Raw genomic sequence first — 18,033 nt, 5'->3', positions numbered from 1 at the left:
TTTCACACACGTAAAGTGTCTTGTGGCCGAGGGTATAGGTCTTTACGAATTTGAGATGTTACGTGCATAAGATATCATGAAAATTTAAACATTTTTTAAAAAAAATGGAATGTAAATGTTTGACGCATTTCGAAGTGCGAAATGAGTTCATAACGCCGCTTTGAACTATATTTTAGGTATATCACCATGTCTTGGCAACACGTGACAAAAGAAAAAGTGTAGATGATTTGTTTCTTTTTTGTTTGCTTGAGTAACGAAGTGGGCATGTATCGTGAATGTATTGGGAATGGATCGTGAATGTAATGTGTATGGATCGTGAATGTAATGTGTATGGATCGTGAATGTAATGTGAATGTATCGTGAATGTATCGTGCATGTAATGTGAATGTAATGTGAATGTATCGTGAATGTAATGTGAATGGATCGTGAATGTAATGTGTATGGATCGTGAATGTAATGTGTATGGATCGTGAATGTAATGTGAATGTATCGTGCATGTAATGTGAATGTATCGTGAATGTAATGTGAATGTATCGTGATTGTAATGTGAATGTATCGTGCATGTAATGTGAATGTATCGTGCATGTAATGTGAATGCATTGTGAATGTAATGTGAATGTATCGTGCATGTAATGTGAATGTATCGTGCATGTAATGTGAATGTATCGTGAATGTAATGTGTATGGATCGTGAATGTAATGTGAATGTATCGTGAATGTATCGTGCATGTAATGTGAATGTATCGTGCATGTAATGTGAATGTATCGTGCATGTAATGTGAATGTATCGTGAATGTAATGTGAATGTATCGTGCATGTAATGTGAATGTATCGTGAATGTAATGTGAATGTATCGTGAATGTAATGTGAATGCATCGTGAATGTAATGTGAATGTATCGTGATTGTGAATGTAATGTGAATGTATCGTGCATGTAATGTGAATGTATCGTGCATGTATCGTGCATGTAATGTGAATGTATCGTGCATGTAATGTGAATGCATCGTGAATGTAATGTGAATGTATCGTGCCTGTAATGTGAATGTATCGTGCATGTAATGTGAATGTATCGTGAATGTAATGTGTATGGATCGTGAATGTAATGTGAATGTATCGTGAATGTAATGTGAATGTATCGTACATGTAATGTGAATGTATCGTGCATGTAATGTGAATGTATCGTGCATGTAATGTGAATGTATCGTGAATGTAATGTGAATGTATCGTGAATATAATGTGTATGGATCGTGAATGTAATGTGAATGTATCGTGCATGTAATGTGAATGTATCGTGAATGTAATGTGAATGTATCGAGCATGTAATGTGAATGTATCGTGCATGTAATGTGAATGTATCGTGAATGTAATGTGAATGTATCGTGAATGTAATGTGAATGCATCGTGAATGTATCGTGCATGTAATGTGAATGTATCGTGAATGTAATGTGAATGCATCGTGAATGTAATGTGAATGTATCGTGAATGTAATGTGAATGTATCGTGAATGTAATGTGTATGGATCGTGAATGTAATGTGAATGTATCGTGCATGTAATGTGAATGTATCGTGAATGTAATGTGAATGTATCGTACATGTAATGTGAATGTATCGTGCATGTAATGTGAATGTATCGTGAATGTAATGTGAATGTATCGTGCATGTAATGTGAATGTAATGTGAATGTATCGTGAATGTAATGTGAATGTATCGTGAATGTAATGTGAATGTATCGTGATTGTAATGTGAATGTATCGTGCATGTAATGTGAATGTATCGTGAATGTAATGTGAATGTATCGTGAATGTAATGTGAATGTATCGTGCATGTATCGTGCATGTAATGTGAATGTATCGTGAATGTAATGTGAATGTATCGTGCATGTAATATGAATGTTTCGTGAATGTAATGTGAATGTATCGTGCATGTAATGTGAATGTATCGTGCATGTAATGTGAATGTATCGTGCATGTAATGTGAATGTATCGTGAATGTAATGTGAATGTATCGTGAATGTAATGTGAATGTATCGTGCATGTAATGTGAATGTATCGTGAATGTAATGTGAATGTATCGTGATTGTAATGTGAATGGATCGTGAATGTGCATGTGAGATGTGGATCTTGATTGTAGTGTGCATCTATCGTGATTGTAATGTGCATGCATAGTGAATGCAGTGTGCATGTATCGTGATTGTAGTGTGCATGTATCGTGATTATACTGTGCATGTATCGTGATTGTAATGTGCATGTATCGTGATTGTAATGTGCATGTATCGTTATTTTAATGTGCATGTATCGTGATTGTGGTGTGCATGTATCGTGATTGTAGTGTGCATGTCTCGTGAATGTACACTACGCCTACTGACGTTTGTAGTGAACAGTTAGTTAGACGGGTGTTAATATCATATAGATACTTTTGCAATCCTCAGTGCTGACAGAATCAGCAAGAACCCAGGCAATGTCATATCTCTGGTGAGGATTCGTCTGACAGTCATCCAACATGCTCCACCAGGCTCCTCTGTGCCACTCGGCACACGGGTAGGCTGAATTGTTGCAGTGGTCCTTGGCACAGAAGTGACTCCCATCCAGGGTTCTAGCTGGGTCCCCGAGATTGAAGCGGTCTCCAAAAACGCCATCACCTGTAAACCCCGACACCGAGAGCTGATACTCCGAGGCCTCGTCACCGACAGATAAGGCGCTGTAAGATACTTGTCCGGGAGTGGTATCAAATTTCTTCAAGGACATGTAAAGGCCGTAGGGTCGGACACTGGTCAGAGCGTGTATCTTCTCTAGCCCCAGCCACATGTAGCAGTCGGAGTGATTGAAGCCAGACTTGTAGTCGGCCCAGGGGACGTCGAGGTACGTCACGGGTGTCGCCTCGCAGCCACTGATGGTTTTGTCCCTGAACATGATCATGGCGTTGACGCCTCGACATTTTAGGTTAAACGGTTGTGCGGAGCTGGTCGGCCAGACAGTGTAGGTGCCCGGAGAGTTACCAAAATACAGGGAAACGTCTTTACAATCTGAAACATTGAAATATGTGTTTTCAAACAAAGGTAAACGATGGATAAATGTGGCGTGTGAGTACAGAGTAAGGTTCTACAACAACAGCAATGCTGAAAGCACACAAGAACAGCAATGTTGAGTGAGTGAGTTGGGTTTTTTACGCCTCTTTGAACAGCATTTCAGTTATATCACGGCGTGTAATCATGACGAGGTGCCACTTTGGTGAAACCCGTGGGCATGGTTGGTGCTGGCTAACCTTGAAGCATGTATAGGTAGAATCTGGAATTCGAGCCCACGATCGTAGGTTTCTTTCACGCCGAATGAACTTTCATATGGAGGTACTTGTGATGTGCGCCGGGCGTTGGTTAATTTCATAAGGCCCCTTTTTCCTCATTTTAGGGTGATAGTTTATTGATAACATGACCTATTTACCCTTAGCTTCGTGGCGCTGATCTTCACAAACGCAGTAATGAAACCTGCAGGTAGTTTTCACACACAAGTTATGATTCTGGAAACTGACCCTTACACCACGAGAACCATATTAATATGTATTATAGATAAAATGGATAGAATTATCATTAAACCGCCCGCGTGTTATCAGAAATGAGCGGGCCACTGTAACTTGATAATGCCCTCATATTGCTTGACGACGGGCCATTATCAAACCGGTTGTTAGGTGACGCCATAGGGTAGGGACAGGTGACAACATCAGTTGTGACGACATCTGGTTTGTTCTATGAGGTTTCCTTATTTGTAAAAGTGGGTCAATGAAATTCGTGTTGAATGCAATAAATGTTTCAAAACCGATATTGTTATTATTCATTTTATTAGATAACAAATTCCATCCATTTCAGCTATAATAACGGTAACGCTATTTTACAGGGCATTATCATTTGCAGAAGCCCTCGGTCTTTTCAACTGCCCTCCTTCGTCGGGCAGTTAATGGAAGAGCTCTGGCTTCTGCAAATGAGAATGCCCTGAAAAAAGCGTTACCCTTATAGCATTGCCCAAATTGTCCACATCTGTAATTGAAGGGTTCACCTTCCATCCTGGTCTCGCAGCTCCCTCCTGTGAAGGCAGGAAGACAGTTGCAGGCAGGATCAACAAAGGTTCCACCATTCTGACATGATGGCGAGATCTAAAACAAAACACGTGTTTAATTAAGAATTGACTTTCACTTTGTGTGAGTTCTTTTGAGTATGAACCTTCATAGAATGAGGGTCAAACTGTATGAACGTCGGAGCTTGCGACGACGTTCATACAATGTTTGGCCCCCACATTCACACAAAGTGAAAGTCAATTCTTATAAAAAAATTATCACAATTTCTTACCTCAAAGGATGTAGGCCAAGATCTTAACACATTTTTATTTAGTACGTGTGACTTCATGTTTACACTGGCAGCCATACAACAACCAGTATATATCGCGGAGTAAAATAGTTCCTCAAAAATAGAGGTGACATGGGCGTATGGATGCACAACTTGCTCTTCAGAAACATCTTACGCAGCACATGTGATCAAATCATATCCTTATTAGATGAGAAAATTCTGTAAAGAACTACCTCGTAAGTCAGTCACAATGACAGCGCGTCGTAATACATTTACATCAAGTACAAGACGTCAAAATGGCCGACACGATAAACGTGACAGTCGTATCTTGTTGTGTCGAACTCATGGGGAACCGGGGACAGGACACATCCAGTTCGACAAATGCCAGTATAAATCATGATTAATATAGAAGGAATTCGCAGGTACTAGATGATGAGTTCGAGACAACCGGAAATTCGACACATTCACGTTCGACACGAGATTCGACTGTTCTCTGAATGATATGCCTCAAATAATGCCGATGTCACATTGAATATTTAATGACGCACCACCTCGCTCTCTCTGGATTTGTAATTATCTCCCTTGAATATATTTAAATTTGATCTCACCTGACTGGAGGTCGTGACCTCTGAGAAAGCTTTGCAGGTTGGGTAGGGGACGCTGACCGGAACAACGAGCTGATCCGCAGTCAGAATGGAGCATTTGTTGTCGGTGTTGCAGTAGATGAGACCGGTGCAGTTGGGGACGTCGTTACAGGTGATTGCACATTTCAAAACCGAGGTCGCGTCTACGTAGTCGAAGACCAATGTTGTATCAGTCACTGTCTGCTGTTCCTTGTAAAAACGCGATGCGACACATTGAAGTGAACAGGTTACGTTCAATTCTGCAATAACAGTTATCAAAAGTTGACACAATTTCATAATTTCTGTAGTGGGATACCTTTGAAATATTTGAGTGTCAGTTCTTTCCAACAAGTCCTATGATCCTCTGACTCTGATCTGACTCGCTATCTGAGTTTGGCAGTTACCATGACTGCATTTTATATCTGTTTCGGGAAAATGAAAGCTCCTTTTGTCTGACTTCATGACGTGCGCACATTCAATTCAACCAGAATATGCTATACAACACCCACTAAAGCACGGGCGTTCTTAATTATCCTCAATTAAATCTAAAAAAAGAAGAAAACATTCAGATACTGACAGGTATACTACTCAAAACAAGTTAAGGACAACCGGAACCTTTCCTATTACTATAGTTAAATTTCAGGCAGATTAACTGTATCATTATGATATAATCTAACTGTCCTTAAGTTGTTTTGGGTAGTGTAAAAATAGTCATATTGATTTTCATAACACAGAACAAACAGACTCGCACTCATTATCCTCATACTTGTTATTAAATATGTACGACTTCTACGCTTTTTCTGTTTCAATACAGTCGTGTTCTTTCCTTCCAGATAATTAAGCGAAATTCGCGACATGTGTCTTAGCCTGATGTAAATACGTTCGAGGTTAAATTACCTTAATGACTCTTACACTGTGAGTTGGAATTACCGTATTTCCGCGATTAAACTCCGGGACGCGATTGAATGACGACGTCTCGATTAAACGCCGAGGTCTCGATTAAACGCCGGGACTCGATTAAACGCCTGGTATTTTTTATGCACGGAATTCTCCCCATTATTATCCAGCGATTAAACGTTGGGGATAAACAGTGTCTGGAAGAAACATACACACGGGCGTTTGACCAGGGAAATACGGTAGCTTCCCATTGATCAGTGAATACTACTAACCTCATCAAAGGAATCAAATAACACAAGGAATAAATGACGCCAACTCTGTATTGAATTGGAGAAACTTTATGTCTAATTTTGCTTTAAAGTCAACGACAAAGATCTAATTTAATTATCCATAATAAAAATGTGACCAATACAAACCCCAGTTTCGTTCAAATATTATACAGGACTAATAATGTGTGATTTGTAACTTCAATATTCTTCAGTTTGAGAAAGCTGTTATTTAAAGCGTGATGTTTTATCAAGGTAATGTCTCTGAATAATGAACGTCAACGCCAGACAATAATCAATCACGATTCTCTGCCGAAACAGATTCAATTTTGCGTACAAGGTAACATCATACGGAAGTACGGAAGCGTAGTGGGGCCACGTTGAAATTATTTTTTGTCTAAGTATCTCCTACGTAGGACTGAGTATCTTTTACGTAGGACTTAGTATCTTCTACGTAGGACTTAGTATCTTCTACGTAGGACTTAGTATATCATACGTAGGACTTACTATCTCCTACGTAGGACTTAGTATGGCCTAGAATACCCATCTCCTACGTAGGACTTAGCATCTCCTACGTAGGACTTAGTATGGTCTAGAATCACTATCTCCTACGTAGGATGTAGATAGTAAGTCCTACGTAGGAGATACTTAGACAAAAGAAATTTTACCGTGGCCCTGCTACGCTTCCGTAACATAGTGGTGAAAGTACTATTATTATGAAGATTGTGCGAGTGCCGGGAATTAAGAATCCTGATTGGATGTCTACAACAATATAATACAGTGGCTTTATGTTTTTGGATTCGAAAATTCCTGATTATATTCGTTTTCGAGATACAGAAATCAGATAGTGTTGTTTAAATGCTTCGCTCACTCGAACCGAAATTTAGAAGCCTGAATGGATGATTTGACAGTTCAGCTGACGCGACCTTATATGGAGGTATCGCAACTGGAAACAGAAACGAGCTCCACTTCTGGTTTGCGCAAAAAGCTTTGCGCTTTGGTCACTACCTTCTACAGTGGGTCCTCAGATCATCCCGCGGGAGGTATCGTACCGGAAAAACAGATCTGGTTGTAATGAGATTGAATTAAACAGAGACGAGACATTGATTGCACTCTCCCGTCGACTACCGCTACATGTTTGCTCTTTTTGTTTGTTGGTGACCACTTCTATAAGATTGTTTGATAAGCATTTCTTAGAAGCTGACGCGTGACAAAATAGACAATGGTTTATGGATAACAACGTCTTTATTATACTGTAATATCGACGTTTCGATATAGATCCTAATACCGTTGCCAAGCACGACTGAATAATGAACAAGGCACAGAATTATATATGTAGGCGGAGGAGTAACAGAAACAACAGTTATCATACATGAGAGGGATTAACATGAGTATGTTAACTGATAACAGCAGAAGGATAATATTGCAACAACAAGATGGACAGAGAACACACGACGAGGAAGCCAGTTACACAGGAAGCCAATTACTCCGGATTCAATTACTTAGGTGGAAAGGGCGGTTGGTTGGTTGGTTTGTTGTTTAACGCCGCACGCAGCAATATTCCAGCTATATGACGGCGGTCTATAAATAATCGAGTCTGGACCAGACAATCCAGTGATTAATATCATGAGCATCGATCCACGCAATTGGGATCGATGACATGAATCAACCAGTCAGCGAGCCTGCCCATCCGATCCCGTTATGAGCCTTTTACGACAAGCATAGTCACCTTTTACGGCAAGCATGGGTTGCTGAAGACCTATTCTAGCCCGGATCTTCGTGGGTATTTAGGTGGAAGGGGCGGTCGGGTAGCCTAGTGGTTAAAGCGTTCGCTCGTCACGCCGGAGACCCGGGTTCGATTCCCGACATGGGTTCAATGTGTGAAGACCCCTCCGTGATATTACTGGAATATTGCTAAAAGCGGCGTAAAACCATACTCACTCGATTAGGTGGGATTATTGGGGAAACTATCGCTTGATGAGATCATAGCAGGCGGATGGGATGAAATAGCCTTGATCTCTCATGATAAAATGTGAGGGCGAATCTGGAACGCTTCTGTGAAGTCATCGAAGTTGATGGAGAGGATTTCCCCAAATGATGTTGTGTTTGGGGCAGTTGCTGGTATGGTCCGAGATGGCTGATTTACTGTCTGCTGGATGGTTGAAGTTTTGTGCTTTTGGGCTTTTATTCTGGTGTTGATGGGGCGGAATGTTTCACCTACATACGGTCGTCCACAGTTACAGTTCTTTGGGTTCTTGGAGCTTGGCTGTGTTCCTGTCGTTGGCTTTTAGTTGGGTATTGAGGGGGGTGGAGCGTGTGAAGTACACTACTGCCTAGAAGTATATTTCCCTTACACGCGTTGAGAACATCTTTGCCGAGAATGCATGCATATCTATACGGATGCACTAGGGCAGCAATATGTGTGCAATCCAATAAGAGGGAGAGTTACTTGAGGGTTTAATAAATGACATGATGATTTTACAGAATTTGAACAATTTTCTCAATGTTCCTAATAGTGAATTATTGAAAAGTAAATCCATTATATATTAAGTAAGATTCGCCAAAATGATAATATAGAAAATTTAGGCAATCATCTTTTATGATACTTTACATTGTGTTATTTGAAGTCTTATCTCTTGCACTTGTCCAACTCTTTAGTTTAATGTCATTTAATTTTTCATGGACTAAATGTTTTAGATAAGTAGGATTTTTGAAACTTTGTGAAAAAAATGTAGCTTAGTCCAAGTTCGTCAAAGGTTCGTTTGATATGTTCATTTATGTTTACATTGTCCAAATAGGTCGTCCATAATAATAACTGGTACACAAGAAAGGATCATTTAGAGGATTTCCCGGAGAGTAATTTTGCCCCCAAACATATCCTTAGTTTCATGTAACATGAAAATTGGTAGACATTTTTCTTAATGATAAAATATATTTTAGAAAACGTAAATGGACACCTTTTAGAGTTGAGAAATTGTAAAATCATTTTTTGATCAACCAAATATTTATATTTTAGATTTGGTGGTACTAATCTTAAGCCTCCAATGTGTCCAATAGTAATAGTTTTTACCAAAGTTAAGTTAATGTTCCTTGTCAGCTGAAGCAAGTCCGAGGTATCTTATCCCATTCCTCTATTTTTTCAAACTATCTTATTTCACTTCCATTTCGTAAGTGAAAAAAACACACTTTTAATTAATCTTATCCCATTACTAAGAATTTTAATAAATACACTGCTATTAATCTCCATCTCAAGTTGTCTCTACCCAAACACCCCTATGTCCATCGATAGTCTCTCCCAAAAAGATTATACTGGTCAGTGACTAGATGGATTACACTGAGCCATAGAGCAACCACTCATGCATGGTTAGACAACCCAAGCATAGTCAAGCTCTAAACATTAGACGACCCGGGTTGCAATCTTGGCGGAGCATTGTTTTTATTGGACCCTAATTACTTTATGATGGTTGGGACTCTTTGTCTCAGCTTGGTTGTCGTGACGCTGAGAAAGAGCAGCATTTACTTTATTGGAGGTAGGAGAGTAGGTTATATCGTGGAAGATACATTTGAGGGAGGAAGAGACCAGTAAAGCGCAGGGTTGTGTACAAGATGACCGTTGCATAATGGCCGCCAGGAGAGGTGAAAATTAAGCTTTGACTGAATAACAGAGCAAATATTCAGACAATCATTACAGAGGTTTGCCACGGCGTAATTCGCCTAACAGACATTTTACGGAATCAATATATGAAACACTAGGCCGTGATATTTTCGGAATCCGTGAAACATTCTGAAAGCCAGATGAAAGTATTGCTTTCAAGGTTACAAATAGTATGGGAATAATCGGCGAGAGGTAAATATAAGAGCAACAAGTAGGTCGGGTGGCGTAGGTGCCCTTTTTTAAAAAATTCATTTTTAAACTCATTTAAGGTTGATATTTTAAATTCTGACTCTGAAGATTTAATTTGGTTTGAAGTATCCTCAATAGCTGTTACAGTAGTGTTATGCATGTGTTATCAACCCCCATCATGTTCTAGCGGCGGTCGGGTAGCCTCGTGGTTAAAGCGTTCGCTCGTCACGCCGACAACGTAAATGCTGCCTGCATGAAGAGGTGGAAGCAGAAAAGATTGGGGGTGATTTCCTGCAGACAGAAAATGTAACTATGACGTTAAATGAAACTATCTTAAAAACTGAATCTCGGTTATCAACAGAGCGTGATGTTAACGCTTTGTATGATGACTTTTTAACATTAATGTACGCCGATCTTGACAGGAGCGTCCAGTGTCCTCGTTTTAGGACCCTCCTACCAAAGTCATTCTACAAGCCATACTGGTATTAGGAACTTCAGACTCAATGTGATATAACACAAGCAGCAGAGGGACAATGGATGTCATGTAAATCTCCTTTAAGAAAAAAGTCTTTAAAATGTGCATATATTTTTCAAGAAAATATTTCGAAAAATTGTTGCGTAAGAAAAAGCGTTCTGACAGGAAACAGGACCAGCAGTGTTTATAAGACAAATATAACCAACATAATTCCCGTTATTTCTGGAAATCTATCGGTAAACTGGGTATTGTAAATGAAAGATAGGGTAAGTCCCTTTGGAGGCAATCAAAGGTGTTGCAACTGTAACCGATAAGAACGCTGTTCTTAAAAAATGGGAAAATGACTGTAACTGTCTGTATAATAATAATGAAGGCGTGTTCGACGAGGAGCATTTAGGTACTGAAGGTGTTATTCATATTCCTGCATTGGAAAAGTTCACCCGTTTGGAGGTGGGGGGGGTCATGGTATGGGGTGGCATCTGTGGCCAGATTACATCAAGGCTGGTTATCATCCGAGGAAACCTGAATGCTCAGCGATACAGGGATGAAGTGTTGAGACCTGTTGTGGTGCCCTTTATTCAACATTAGCCAAGAGGATTAATTTTGCAACAAGACAACGCAAGGCCTCACACCGCCCGAATTGTTAAAGACTACCTGAGCAACGTTAACTTCAACGTATTGCCCTGGCCACCTTGTTCTCCAGACATGAACCCCATTGAACATCTCTGGGATCATCTTGATCGTCAGCTGAGACAACATGTACCGCCTCCAGTGAACCGACAGGAACTTGAACAGACTCTATTAAACTTATGGAACAGGATTCCTGTTGACGTTATCCGCTGACTGACGACGTCAATGAGTACACGTGTGTTGGCGTGCATGGATGCCCAGGGTGGTCACACTCGCTATTGATGACATGTTACCTGACTACTGTGTCATTAATGGACTATTCGTGCACTTTTTCAATGAACTCTGATTTGTGTAATTTTTAATTTGGACCCTTTGACTCTTTCTTTGTGTTTTGCGGAGAATACAATATCGGCATTACAATGCATTTTCATTCTAATTCATGGAAAATGAGTTCTGTTTATAAATTAATCATCATAAATCTCACATATGCCTTTGTTTTAGGTGTTTGGTCAAGTGAATTCGGTGAAAACTTTCTTTTGCCCGGTAGTTTATATGCGGTAAAGAATTGTCTAGAAATTCCGCAGTATGGCATATGTATCTGAAAAGATGCCATACATATGAAAAGTGTGGGAGATTCACGCCCACATCATTACACTGACACTGCATATATCTGTCTACATTATTTCAAGATGGAAGTAAATTTAAACCATATATATAACCATGTATATATCAAGGGTTTGCTCGTACGGGGCCGCAATAGTGAATATATTATATATCTGTGATAAACTCTTCACACAAAAAAAACATTTAACAAACTCACGAGCGGGAGAAAATGGTTACTAAGCTTCTCACTTCCGACACGAAACAAGGATGATTCGAACCTACTCTAAAGTCTGCATGGCGGTGATTCAACAATAAAAACTCCCGGTGAAGCCCACGGACAAAGTCTTAAAAGTCTAGAATGTCATAGTTTGTAAAGAATTTCTTGCTTGATTTTTCATCATCGTTCACCGTGAGGCGCAAGAGCGCCGATCCCTTATTTATTCATTGTACCTAATAAAGTCGATATATTTAATATCATAGATACAAATGTGAAATTTTGGACCTCAATAGTCACATGTTGTCGTTGTACAAAGGCATTGAAAACTGTTCATTGTCATGTCACATAAGTCCACAAGGTGGCGCTGAACTCAATATCTCGTGTGACGGCCCCCGGCAGCATCTCCTCGGCACTGACTGGATTCTGTCCTGCGGAATTCTGCGGAATTCTGCGCCATTCTGCTTGTAACGCGCTGGTCAGTTTTTTGGAGTGTCTGCGGCGTGTTCTGACGTTGACGTACACGTCGATCGAGTTCAAGATCTGGAGATCTCGACGGCGAGGGCAAGACGTTGATGTTGGCATTATGCAGGTAGTCTACCGTGACATGAGCCGTGTGCGTTGGAGCGTTGTCCTGTTGAAACAGCTCCCTCTGGCTGTCAATGATTGGGAGAAGGCGAGGTTGAACAAATTGTTTCATGTAGAGATTTGCTGTCAAATATTCCCAGAACCAGAACTCGTGGTGCAGTCTCAGTACCTGTGGCATTGCGATGACGTAGGTGGAACTTGCACGTGCATTTTGTTTTACTGTTTTCCTCCATGCCATTTTTGAACAAGCGTGAAAACATGCCGTTTAAGACATTGCAAATCGACAATGGCTGCGTTTTGACGCACCGTTTTGTCGAATATCAGGCCACCAACATTTCACAATAACATATATCCAATTTATATACCGGATTTTTGCCTGTGCGTTTCTTTTTTTGAAGAGTGTATGTTCTGTTGTTTTGGAATCCCGCCGCCACTATCATGTCTCCCTGTTCCTAAGCAGACAATAACCCCTCTCCAAACAGCAGAAGCAAATCGTCATACAAGTGAACATATCTGTCACTCTTGATTTCATAGAATACTCAGACATATGTATGGATCGTGTATCTGAAAAGATGCTTAGGGTGTTTGGATCGTTTAAGATCTGGACGAGATAATGATTACTGGTCAACGATATCAATACAAAGGAGTAGTCCACTTCTCTGGGTTGGAATATTAACCCTTCACGGAAAGGTAAAAAACATTCGTTTGATATCTGGTCAAAAAGCAAAATGCAGTAAGGGCTTAATGAAGTAATTTGTTCATTTTCTGGGGTAGTAAGAACCAAAAAAAGTGTACAAAAGATCTTTGAATGAATATTTGATTATTTTTTAAGTAAAGAATAGATCGTTCATCCTAAAATGTAAAAATTATTGTTAGTTTTATTAAATATTAAAAAAGTCCTTATACAGTAAAATACGTTTATAACGAACACGCTTATAACGAACTGACGGATATTACGAACTTAATTTTTGGTCCCCGACATTTCCTGTCAGGATGTATGTATGCTAAAGACGAATAACGCTTATAACGAACTTAAATCAGTGGTCCATTTGAGTTCGTTATAACCGTAGGTTACTGTACAGTAAAATACGTTTATAACGAACACGCTTATAACGAACTTACGAATATAACGATCTTAGTTTTTGGTCCCCTCCATTTCCTGTCAGGATGTATGTATGCTTAAAACGAATAACACATATAACGAACTTAAATTAGTGGTCCATTTGAGTTCGTTAGAACCGTAGTTTACTGTATATCTGAAAGAACCTGCCAAAACAGGTAAACGCACTGACTCAAAGAAATCCCAGCTTTCCAACCCGTGATGGGCGATAAAATGGCCGATTCCTCATGATTGATCGAACTTGAGACAAAGAACTCTTTCAGTGGAATAGTGATAAGCCCCATGTCGATGGTTTTGTTATTCATTAGCGTGAGTGACAGGGCTTGCGTTATTACTGTAATAATGTATTGGTTATTAGCTCTGGCTGTCGTGGCAACATGCAATTGCTTTACCATACGGGAGAACGTGTACATAGAACAACAACCAGTGCTGGATAATACAGTTGTTAGAGATTATACCCAGAAACTTACAAAGATAGGATGCGCGTCGCTGTGTAGCAGCACCGACGGCTGTAACGGCTTCCACTACTGCACCGATATCAACGATGTCGCTAAATGTTCATTGATGGAGATGTTGGTCGTTCAGGTTCCTAGTGCCAGTTGCTCTGTGTACGCAGAAGCTGCATTTTTTATTCAGGTGAGGGAGTGAGTTTGGTTCAACAAATTTTAAGATATTGTTTGGTTGTTGTTTAACGCCGTACTCCAATGTTCCATCTATATGACGGCGGTCTGTAAATAATAGAGTCTCGACCTGACAATCCAGTGATTGACATCATGAGCATTGATCCACGCAATTGGGATACGATGACATGTATCAACCAAGTCAGCGAGCCTGACCACCCGATCCCGTAAGTCGCCTCTTACGGCAAGCATAGTCGCCTTTCACGACAAGCACGGGATGCTAAGGACCTATTCTACCCCGGATCTTCACGGGTCGTAATTTAAGGTTAAGACAAGGTATTTCATAGATACTAGTATATACCGGTGTTTCGGTATATATCATTATACCACTGTCAAGCAAGAGACCTTATACACTTCGTATGAGGATCTATACTGAACCGTCGCATCATAACAGAATAAAGAAGTTGTCAACTTTACTTTTTCTTACCAAAAATGCCAATTAAACAGTTTGTTTTTTAAGGTGTTTCATTACGGCGTGTCAGCATAAAGTGGGACGAAATCCCGAATTGATGCAGGTCTATTTCATTCACTGATACATAAAAGAATGTTGCCTTGTGCCGTTGCCTATGTCCTTCATCTAACATGAATCCACTAATAGTCCTTGAGGTGAGGTGAGGTGAGATGAGGTGAGGCGTAATGGGGTTTAACTTCGCGTTCAAGATTATTGCACTTAGGCAGCGACGTGTGTGTGTAGCTGATTGTGCTAGTCCGGACTGATGCCGATTGTATAGTGCTAGCTCACTGATATACCATGCCGCAGTTTAACATGGATACCCCACTCAGACACTGTATACTGACTTGTTTTAGCCCCTTCATGCCGAACGCCCTATAGGTAGAAAAAGTACATCTTTCAACGTCTTTTGATATGACGCGGCCAGGGAATCGAAGCACCGAACTTCCGATCTCCGGGTGAACGCTATACAACTAGTTATGAATAGGATCAATTAAACGTCTTAACAAACGCACCTTATTTCCCAGTACAACATGCTTGTCACAAGAACTGACTAAAATGGGTATGGGATGGTCAGGCCTGGTGACGAACTTTGCAAATAGCTTGTCATTGTACCCCGTAGCGTGAAGTAGTGTGGTCACTGCGGCGTTAAACAACATTCACTCAGGTAACATACGGGTAATTAGGAACGTATAGCCTTGTTCATGGCAGAACGTCGTGCGCATAAAGCATGTACTTTCACTGATTAAATTATGTTAATTTCACACAACATTTTTCATTCTAAGGAGAATGTTGTGTCACATGAATATTTCAGCAAAATAACTGCTGAAGCCTTGGTGTCCGGCTTCACAGGGACGATTGGTGTTGTTAAAGACGTGTAAAGTAGATTCCAAGGACATGTTAGGGACATTTGTAAGTATTCATGTTATTTGTTTCAGCTTTCAACGCCGATTCCTTGCCAGGATGACTGGAGTAATCCGTTCGCGGGGGAGAATTGTGATATTCGGCTTCAAGGTAAGGGATAGATAGGAAGTACAGAAAAGAAAAGAAAATATAAAACATCCGATATATTTTTTTCCTCTATCCTGGTGCGTCCGAATGCATTCAAATATACGTATCATTGCTTTTGCGTCTTACGGTTATTTCGGATATATGTACAATGTCATGTTGTTATAATAACATGAAGACAGCCCTTGACCTCCCTTCTGTCGCGGCTATTTTGTATGGTTACTTCAATGAGTTTGATTAGGTCCGAAACATCTTCCCGAGGCAAGGGAGTTAACTGACTGTAAAAATCCAGTTTCCACCCTTGCCGAACTAGGTTGGAATTTCGTGGCTCGATCCTAGCGCCACCCGTCACTATTTCGAGTTATGTCCCTTCTATGTCCCTCCTATTGACCAATCAGATTTCACCTCTCGTACCACTTGCAATTTGCTTCAAACAAAATGGCGGCAGCCTGTCAAGACGATCTGCTCGATAATCAAGATCTATATTGTAATAAAATGGGTCTTATCTCGCGAATTGTTTCAAATTATTTGAGCACATTGATTAAAACCATGAAAGGATTTAGAAAACATCTGTCTACGCCCAGTTGGCGGGACACATGCTTTGCAAATCCTGCAATCGACCGAAACTTGCATGGCAGTTTACGAAACGGATGTCGATTTCGTTTAAAGCTTTTGATTGGACTTTGCATTGAGTCGTCAGTCCAGCCAAAACATAACTCCAAAATTCCAGGGTGGAAACTGGATTTTTATAGTCAGTTAACACCCTTGCCTCGGGAAGATGCGTTTCGTGGTGTAATTTAGATTAATGTCTTTTTTTATACTTATCAATGCTCTAATACAGACTCACAAGATCAATAATATGTTATTATAATTAAATAATTGTTGACCAATCTGTATATTGTCTGAAACATTATAAAGTGTTTATGTAATTGCATAAGAACATTTTATGAAAGATAAAGCCGCTTATGCGTATATCGGCTTGACACACAAACCTATTGGCGTTTGCAACAATTTACATTGTTTCATTGATTAAGCCGATTTACAGTATCATGGCTCTATTATTTCAATTAATTCCTGAAACCAGTTGGATTTGCGTCAGTTTATGATCGAGGATCCCTTTATGGCATCAATGTTTTTTTCTTAACCCACGTTCCTTAAAGAGGTTCGTAGTGTATTGGCGAGGAATTAGCACTGAATTCAAGGAAAATATGTCTGTAGTAGAACACCGACCATTGCAGACGACAATATGGTTGGCCCATGTTCCTGACAATGACAAGATTGCTCATCACAAATCTGTTTGTTTGTTTGTTTGTTGTTTAACGCCACACTGAGCAATATTCCAGATATATGACAGCGGACTGTAAATTGTCAAGTCCGGACCAGGGCGCCGTTCCACAAAGCGATCTTAGCGCTAAGACTATCGTAAGCCAGTGTTAAAGTATGGGAGTTACGATCACCTCAGCGCTAATATGACTTTGTGGAATGGGGCCCAGACAATCCAGTGACTGACACAGGTGGTCCGGGTCATCGAGCCTGGTCAGTCTGACAACCCGGTCCATTAAGTCGCCTCGTAGGACCAGAATATCCTAACCCTGAGTCCTCACGGAGGCGGTATCATTGAAAGTTGTACAACTATTTCAGATTGTAAAGATGTCGGGATCTACAAATCATCCACGCCTGGCCTGTTCAACGTCTTGCCCGAGCCGTTCACAACCTCATTCACCGTGCAATGCCAGGACTTCAAGGACAACAGAATACCGATAATGTTCAGGCACGCATCGCAGCCAGGATGCTTGGAGACGCCTGTGACGTACCTAGACGTCCCCAGGAAACACTACAAATCCGACCTCATCTCCGACCCCTGCTACATGTGGCTAGGTCTGGACAGGATCCACGCTCTGACGCTCGTCCGACCCTACAGCCTCCTCATTCAGTTCAACACTACGAGCGGCCTCTGGGGTGAAGCTCTTTACAACGACTTTTCTGTCGGTGACGAATCCTCCGGGTATAGCCTGTCTATATATGGCTTCACAGGCAAAGGTGTAGCAGGCGATGCGTTTAAATTGACGATCTTACACGAGACGCTGAATGGAGCTACGTTCTGCGCCAAGGATACATGCCCCGAGGCGATAAACCAGTGTGCTGCTGACAACAAGGGAGCCTGGTGGAGCAGAGAAGACACAGAGTGTGTTGGCACCCCCCACAACGGCAATAACATCCTTTGCCCTCAGTCAGAGTCACTGACCCCTTGTCTTGATTACGTCATGTGGTTGATTCCAAATGAAATATCATGTTGCGTTTGA

The 18,033-nt window shown here is 40.7% G+C and overlaps 2 protein-coding genes across 2 annotated transcripts; one reads left to right on the top strand and one right to left on the bottom strand.

The window, feature by feature from the left end:
* Positions 1-2,382: 2,382 nt before the first annotated feature.
* On the bottom strand, positions 2,383-12,709 carry LOC139464632 (uncharacterized). Its single transcript, XM_071246158.1, has 4 exons — positions 12,304-12,709; positions 4,940-5,214; positions 4,045-4,141; positions 2,383-3,020 (listed from the first exon to the last, which is right to left on the bottom strand). The coding sequence occupies exons 1-4, from the start codon at positions 12,707-12,709 to the stop codon at positions 2,383-2,385; spliced, it is 1,416 nt and encodes a 471-aa protein (XP_071102259.1).
* A 4,784-nt stretch (positions 12,710-17,493) lies between these two features.
* LOC139465067 (fibrinogen C domain-containing protein 1-like) lies at positions 17,494-18,033 on the top strand. The gene has a single exon (XM_071246765.1). The coding sequence runs from the start codon at positions 17,494-17,496 to the stop codon at positions 18,031-18,033; it is 540 nt and encodes a 179-aa protein (XP_071102866.1).

This window comes from Haliotis cracherodii, unplaced genomic scaffold, assembly GCF_022045235.1.
Source record: "Haliotis cracherodii isolate W230 unplaced genomic scaffold, xgHalCrac1.p SCAF_17, whole genome shotgun sequence".
Classification (NCBI taxonomy): Eukaryota; Metazoa; Mollusca; class Gastropoda; order Lepetellida; family Haliotidae; genus Haliotis; species Haliotis cracherodii.
Note: the sequence above shows the minus strand (reverse complement) of the source record. Positions and strands in the feature narration are given on the sequence as shown.

Excerpts from the sequence above, each read along its gene's own strand:
- LOC139464632 (XM_071246158.1), bottom strand. The coding sequence starts at position 12,709 with ATGGCATGGAGGAAAACAGTAAAACAAAATGCACGTGCAAGTTCCACC. Across the intron at positions 4,142-4,939 it reads AGGTCACGACCTCCAGTCAG|ATCTCGCCATCATGTCAGAA; the intron begins GTGAGATCAAAT and ends GTTTTGTTTTAG. Across the intron at positions 3,021-4,044 it reads CTGCGAGACCAGGATGGAAG|ATTGTAAAGACGTTTCCCTG; the intron begins GTGAACCCTTCA and ends TCAATGTTTCAG.
- LOC139465067 (XM_071246765.1), top strand. The coding sequence starts at position 17,494 with ATGTTCAGGCACGCATCGCAGCCAGGATGCTTGGAGACGCCTGTGACG.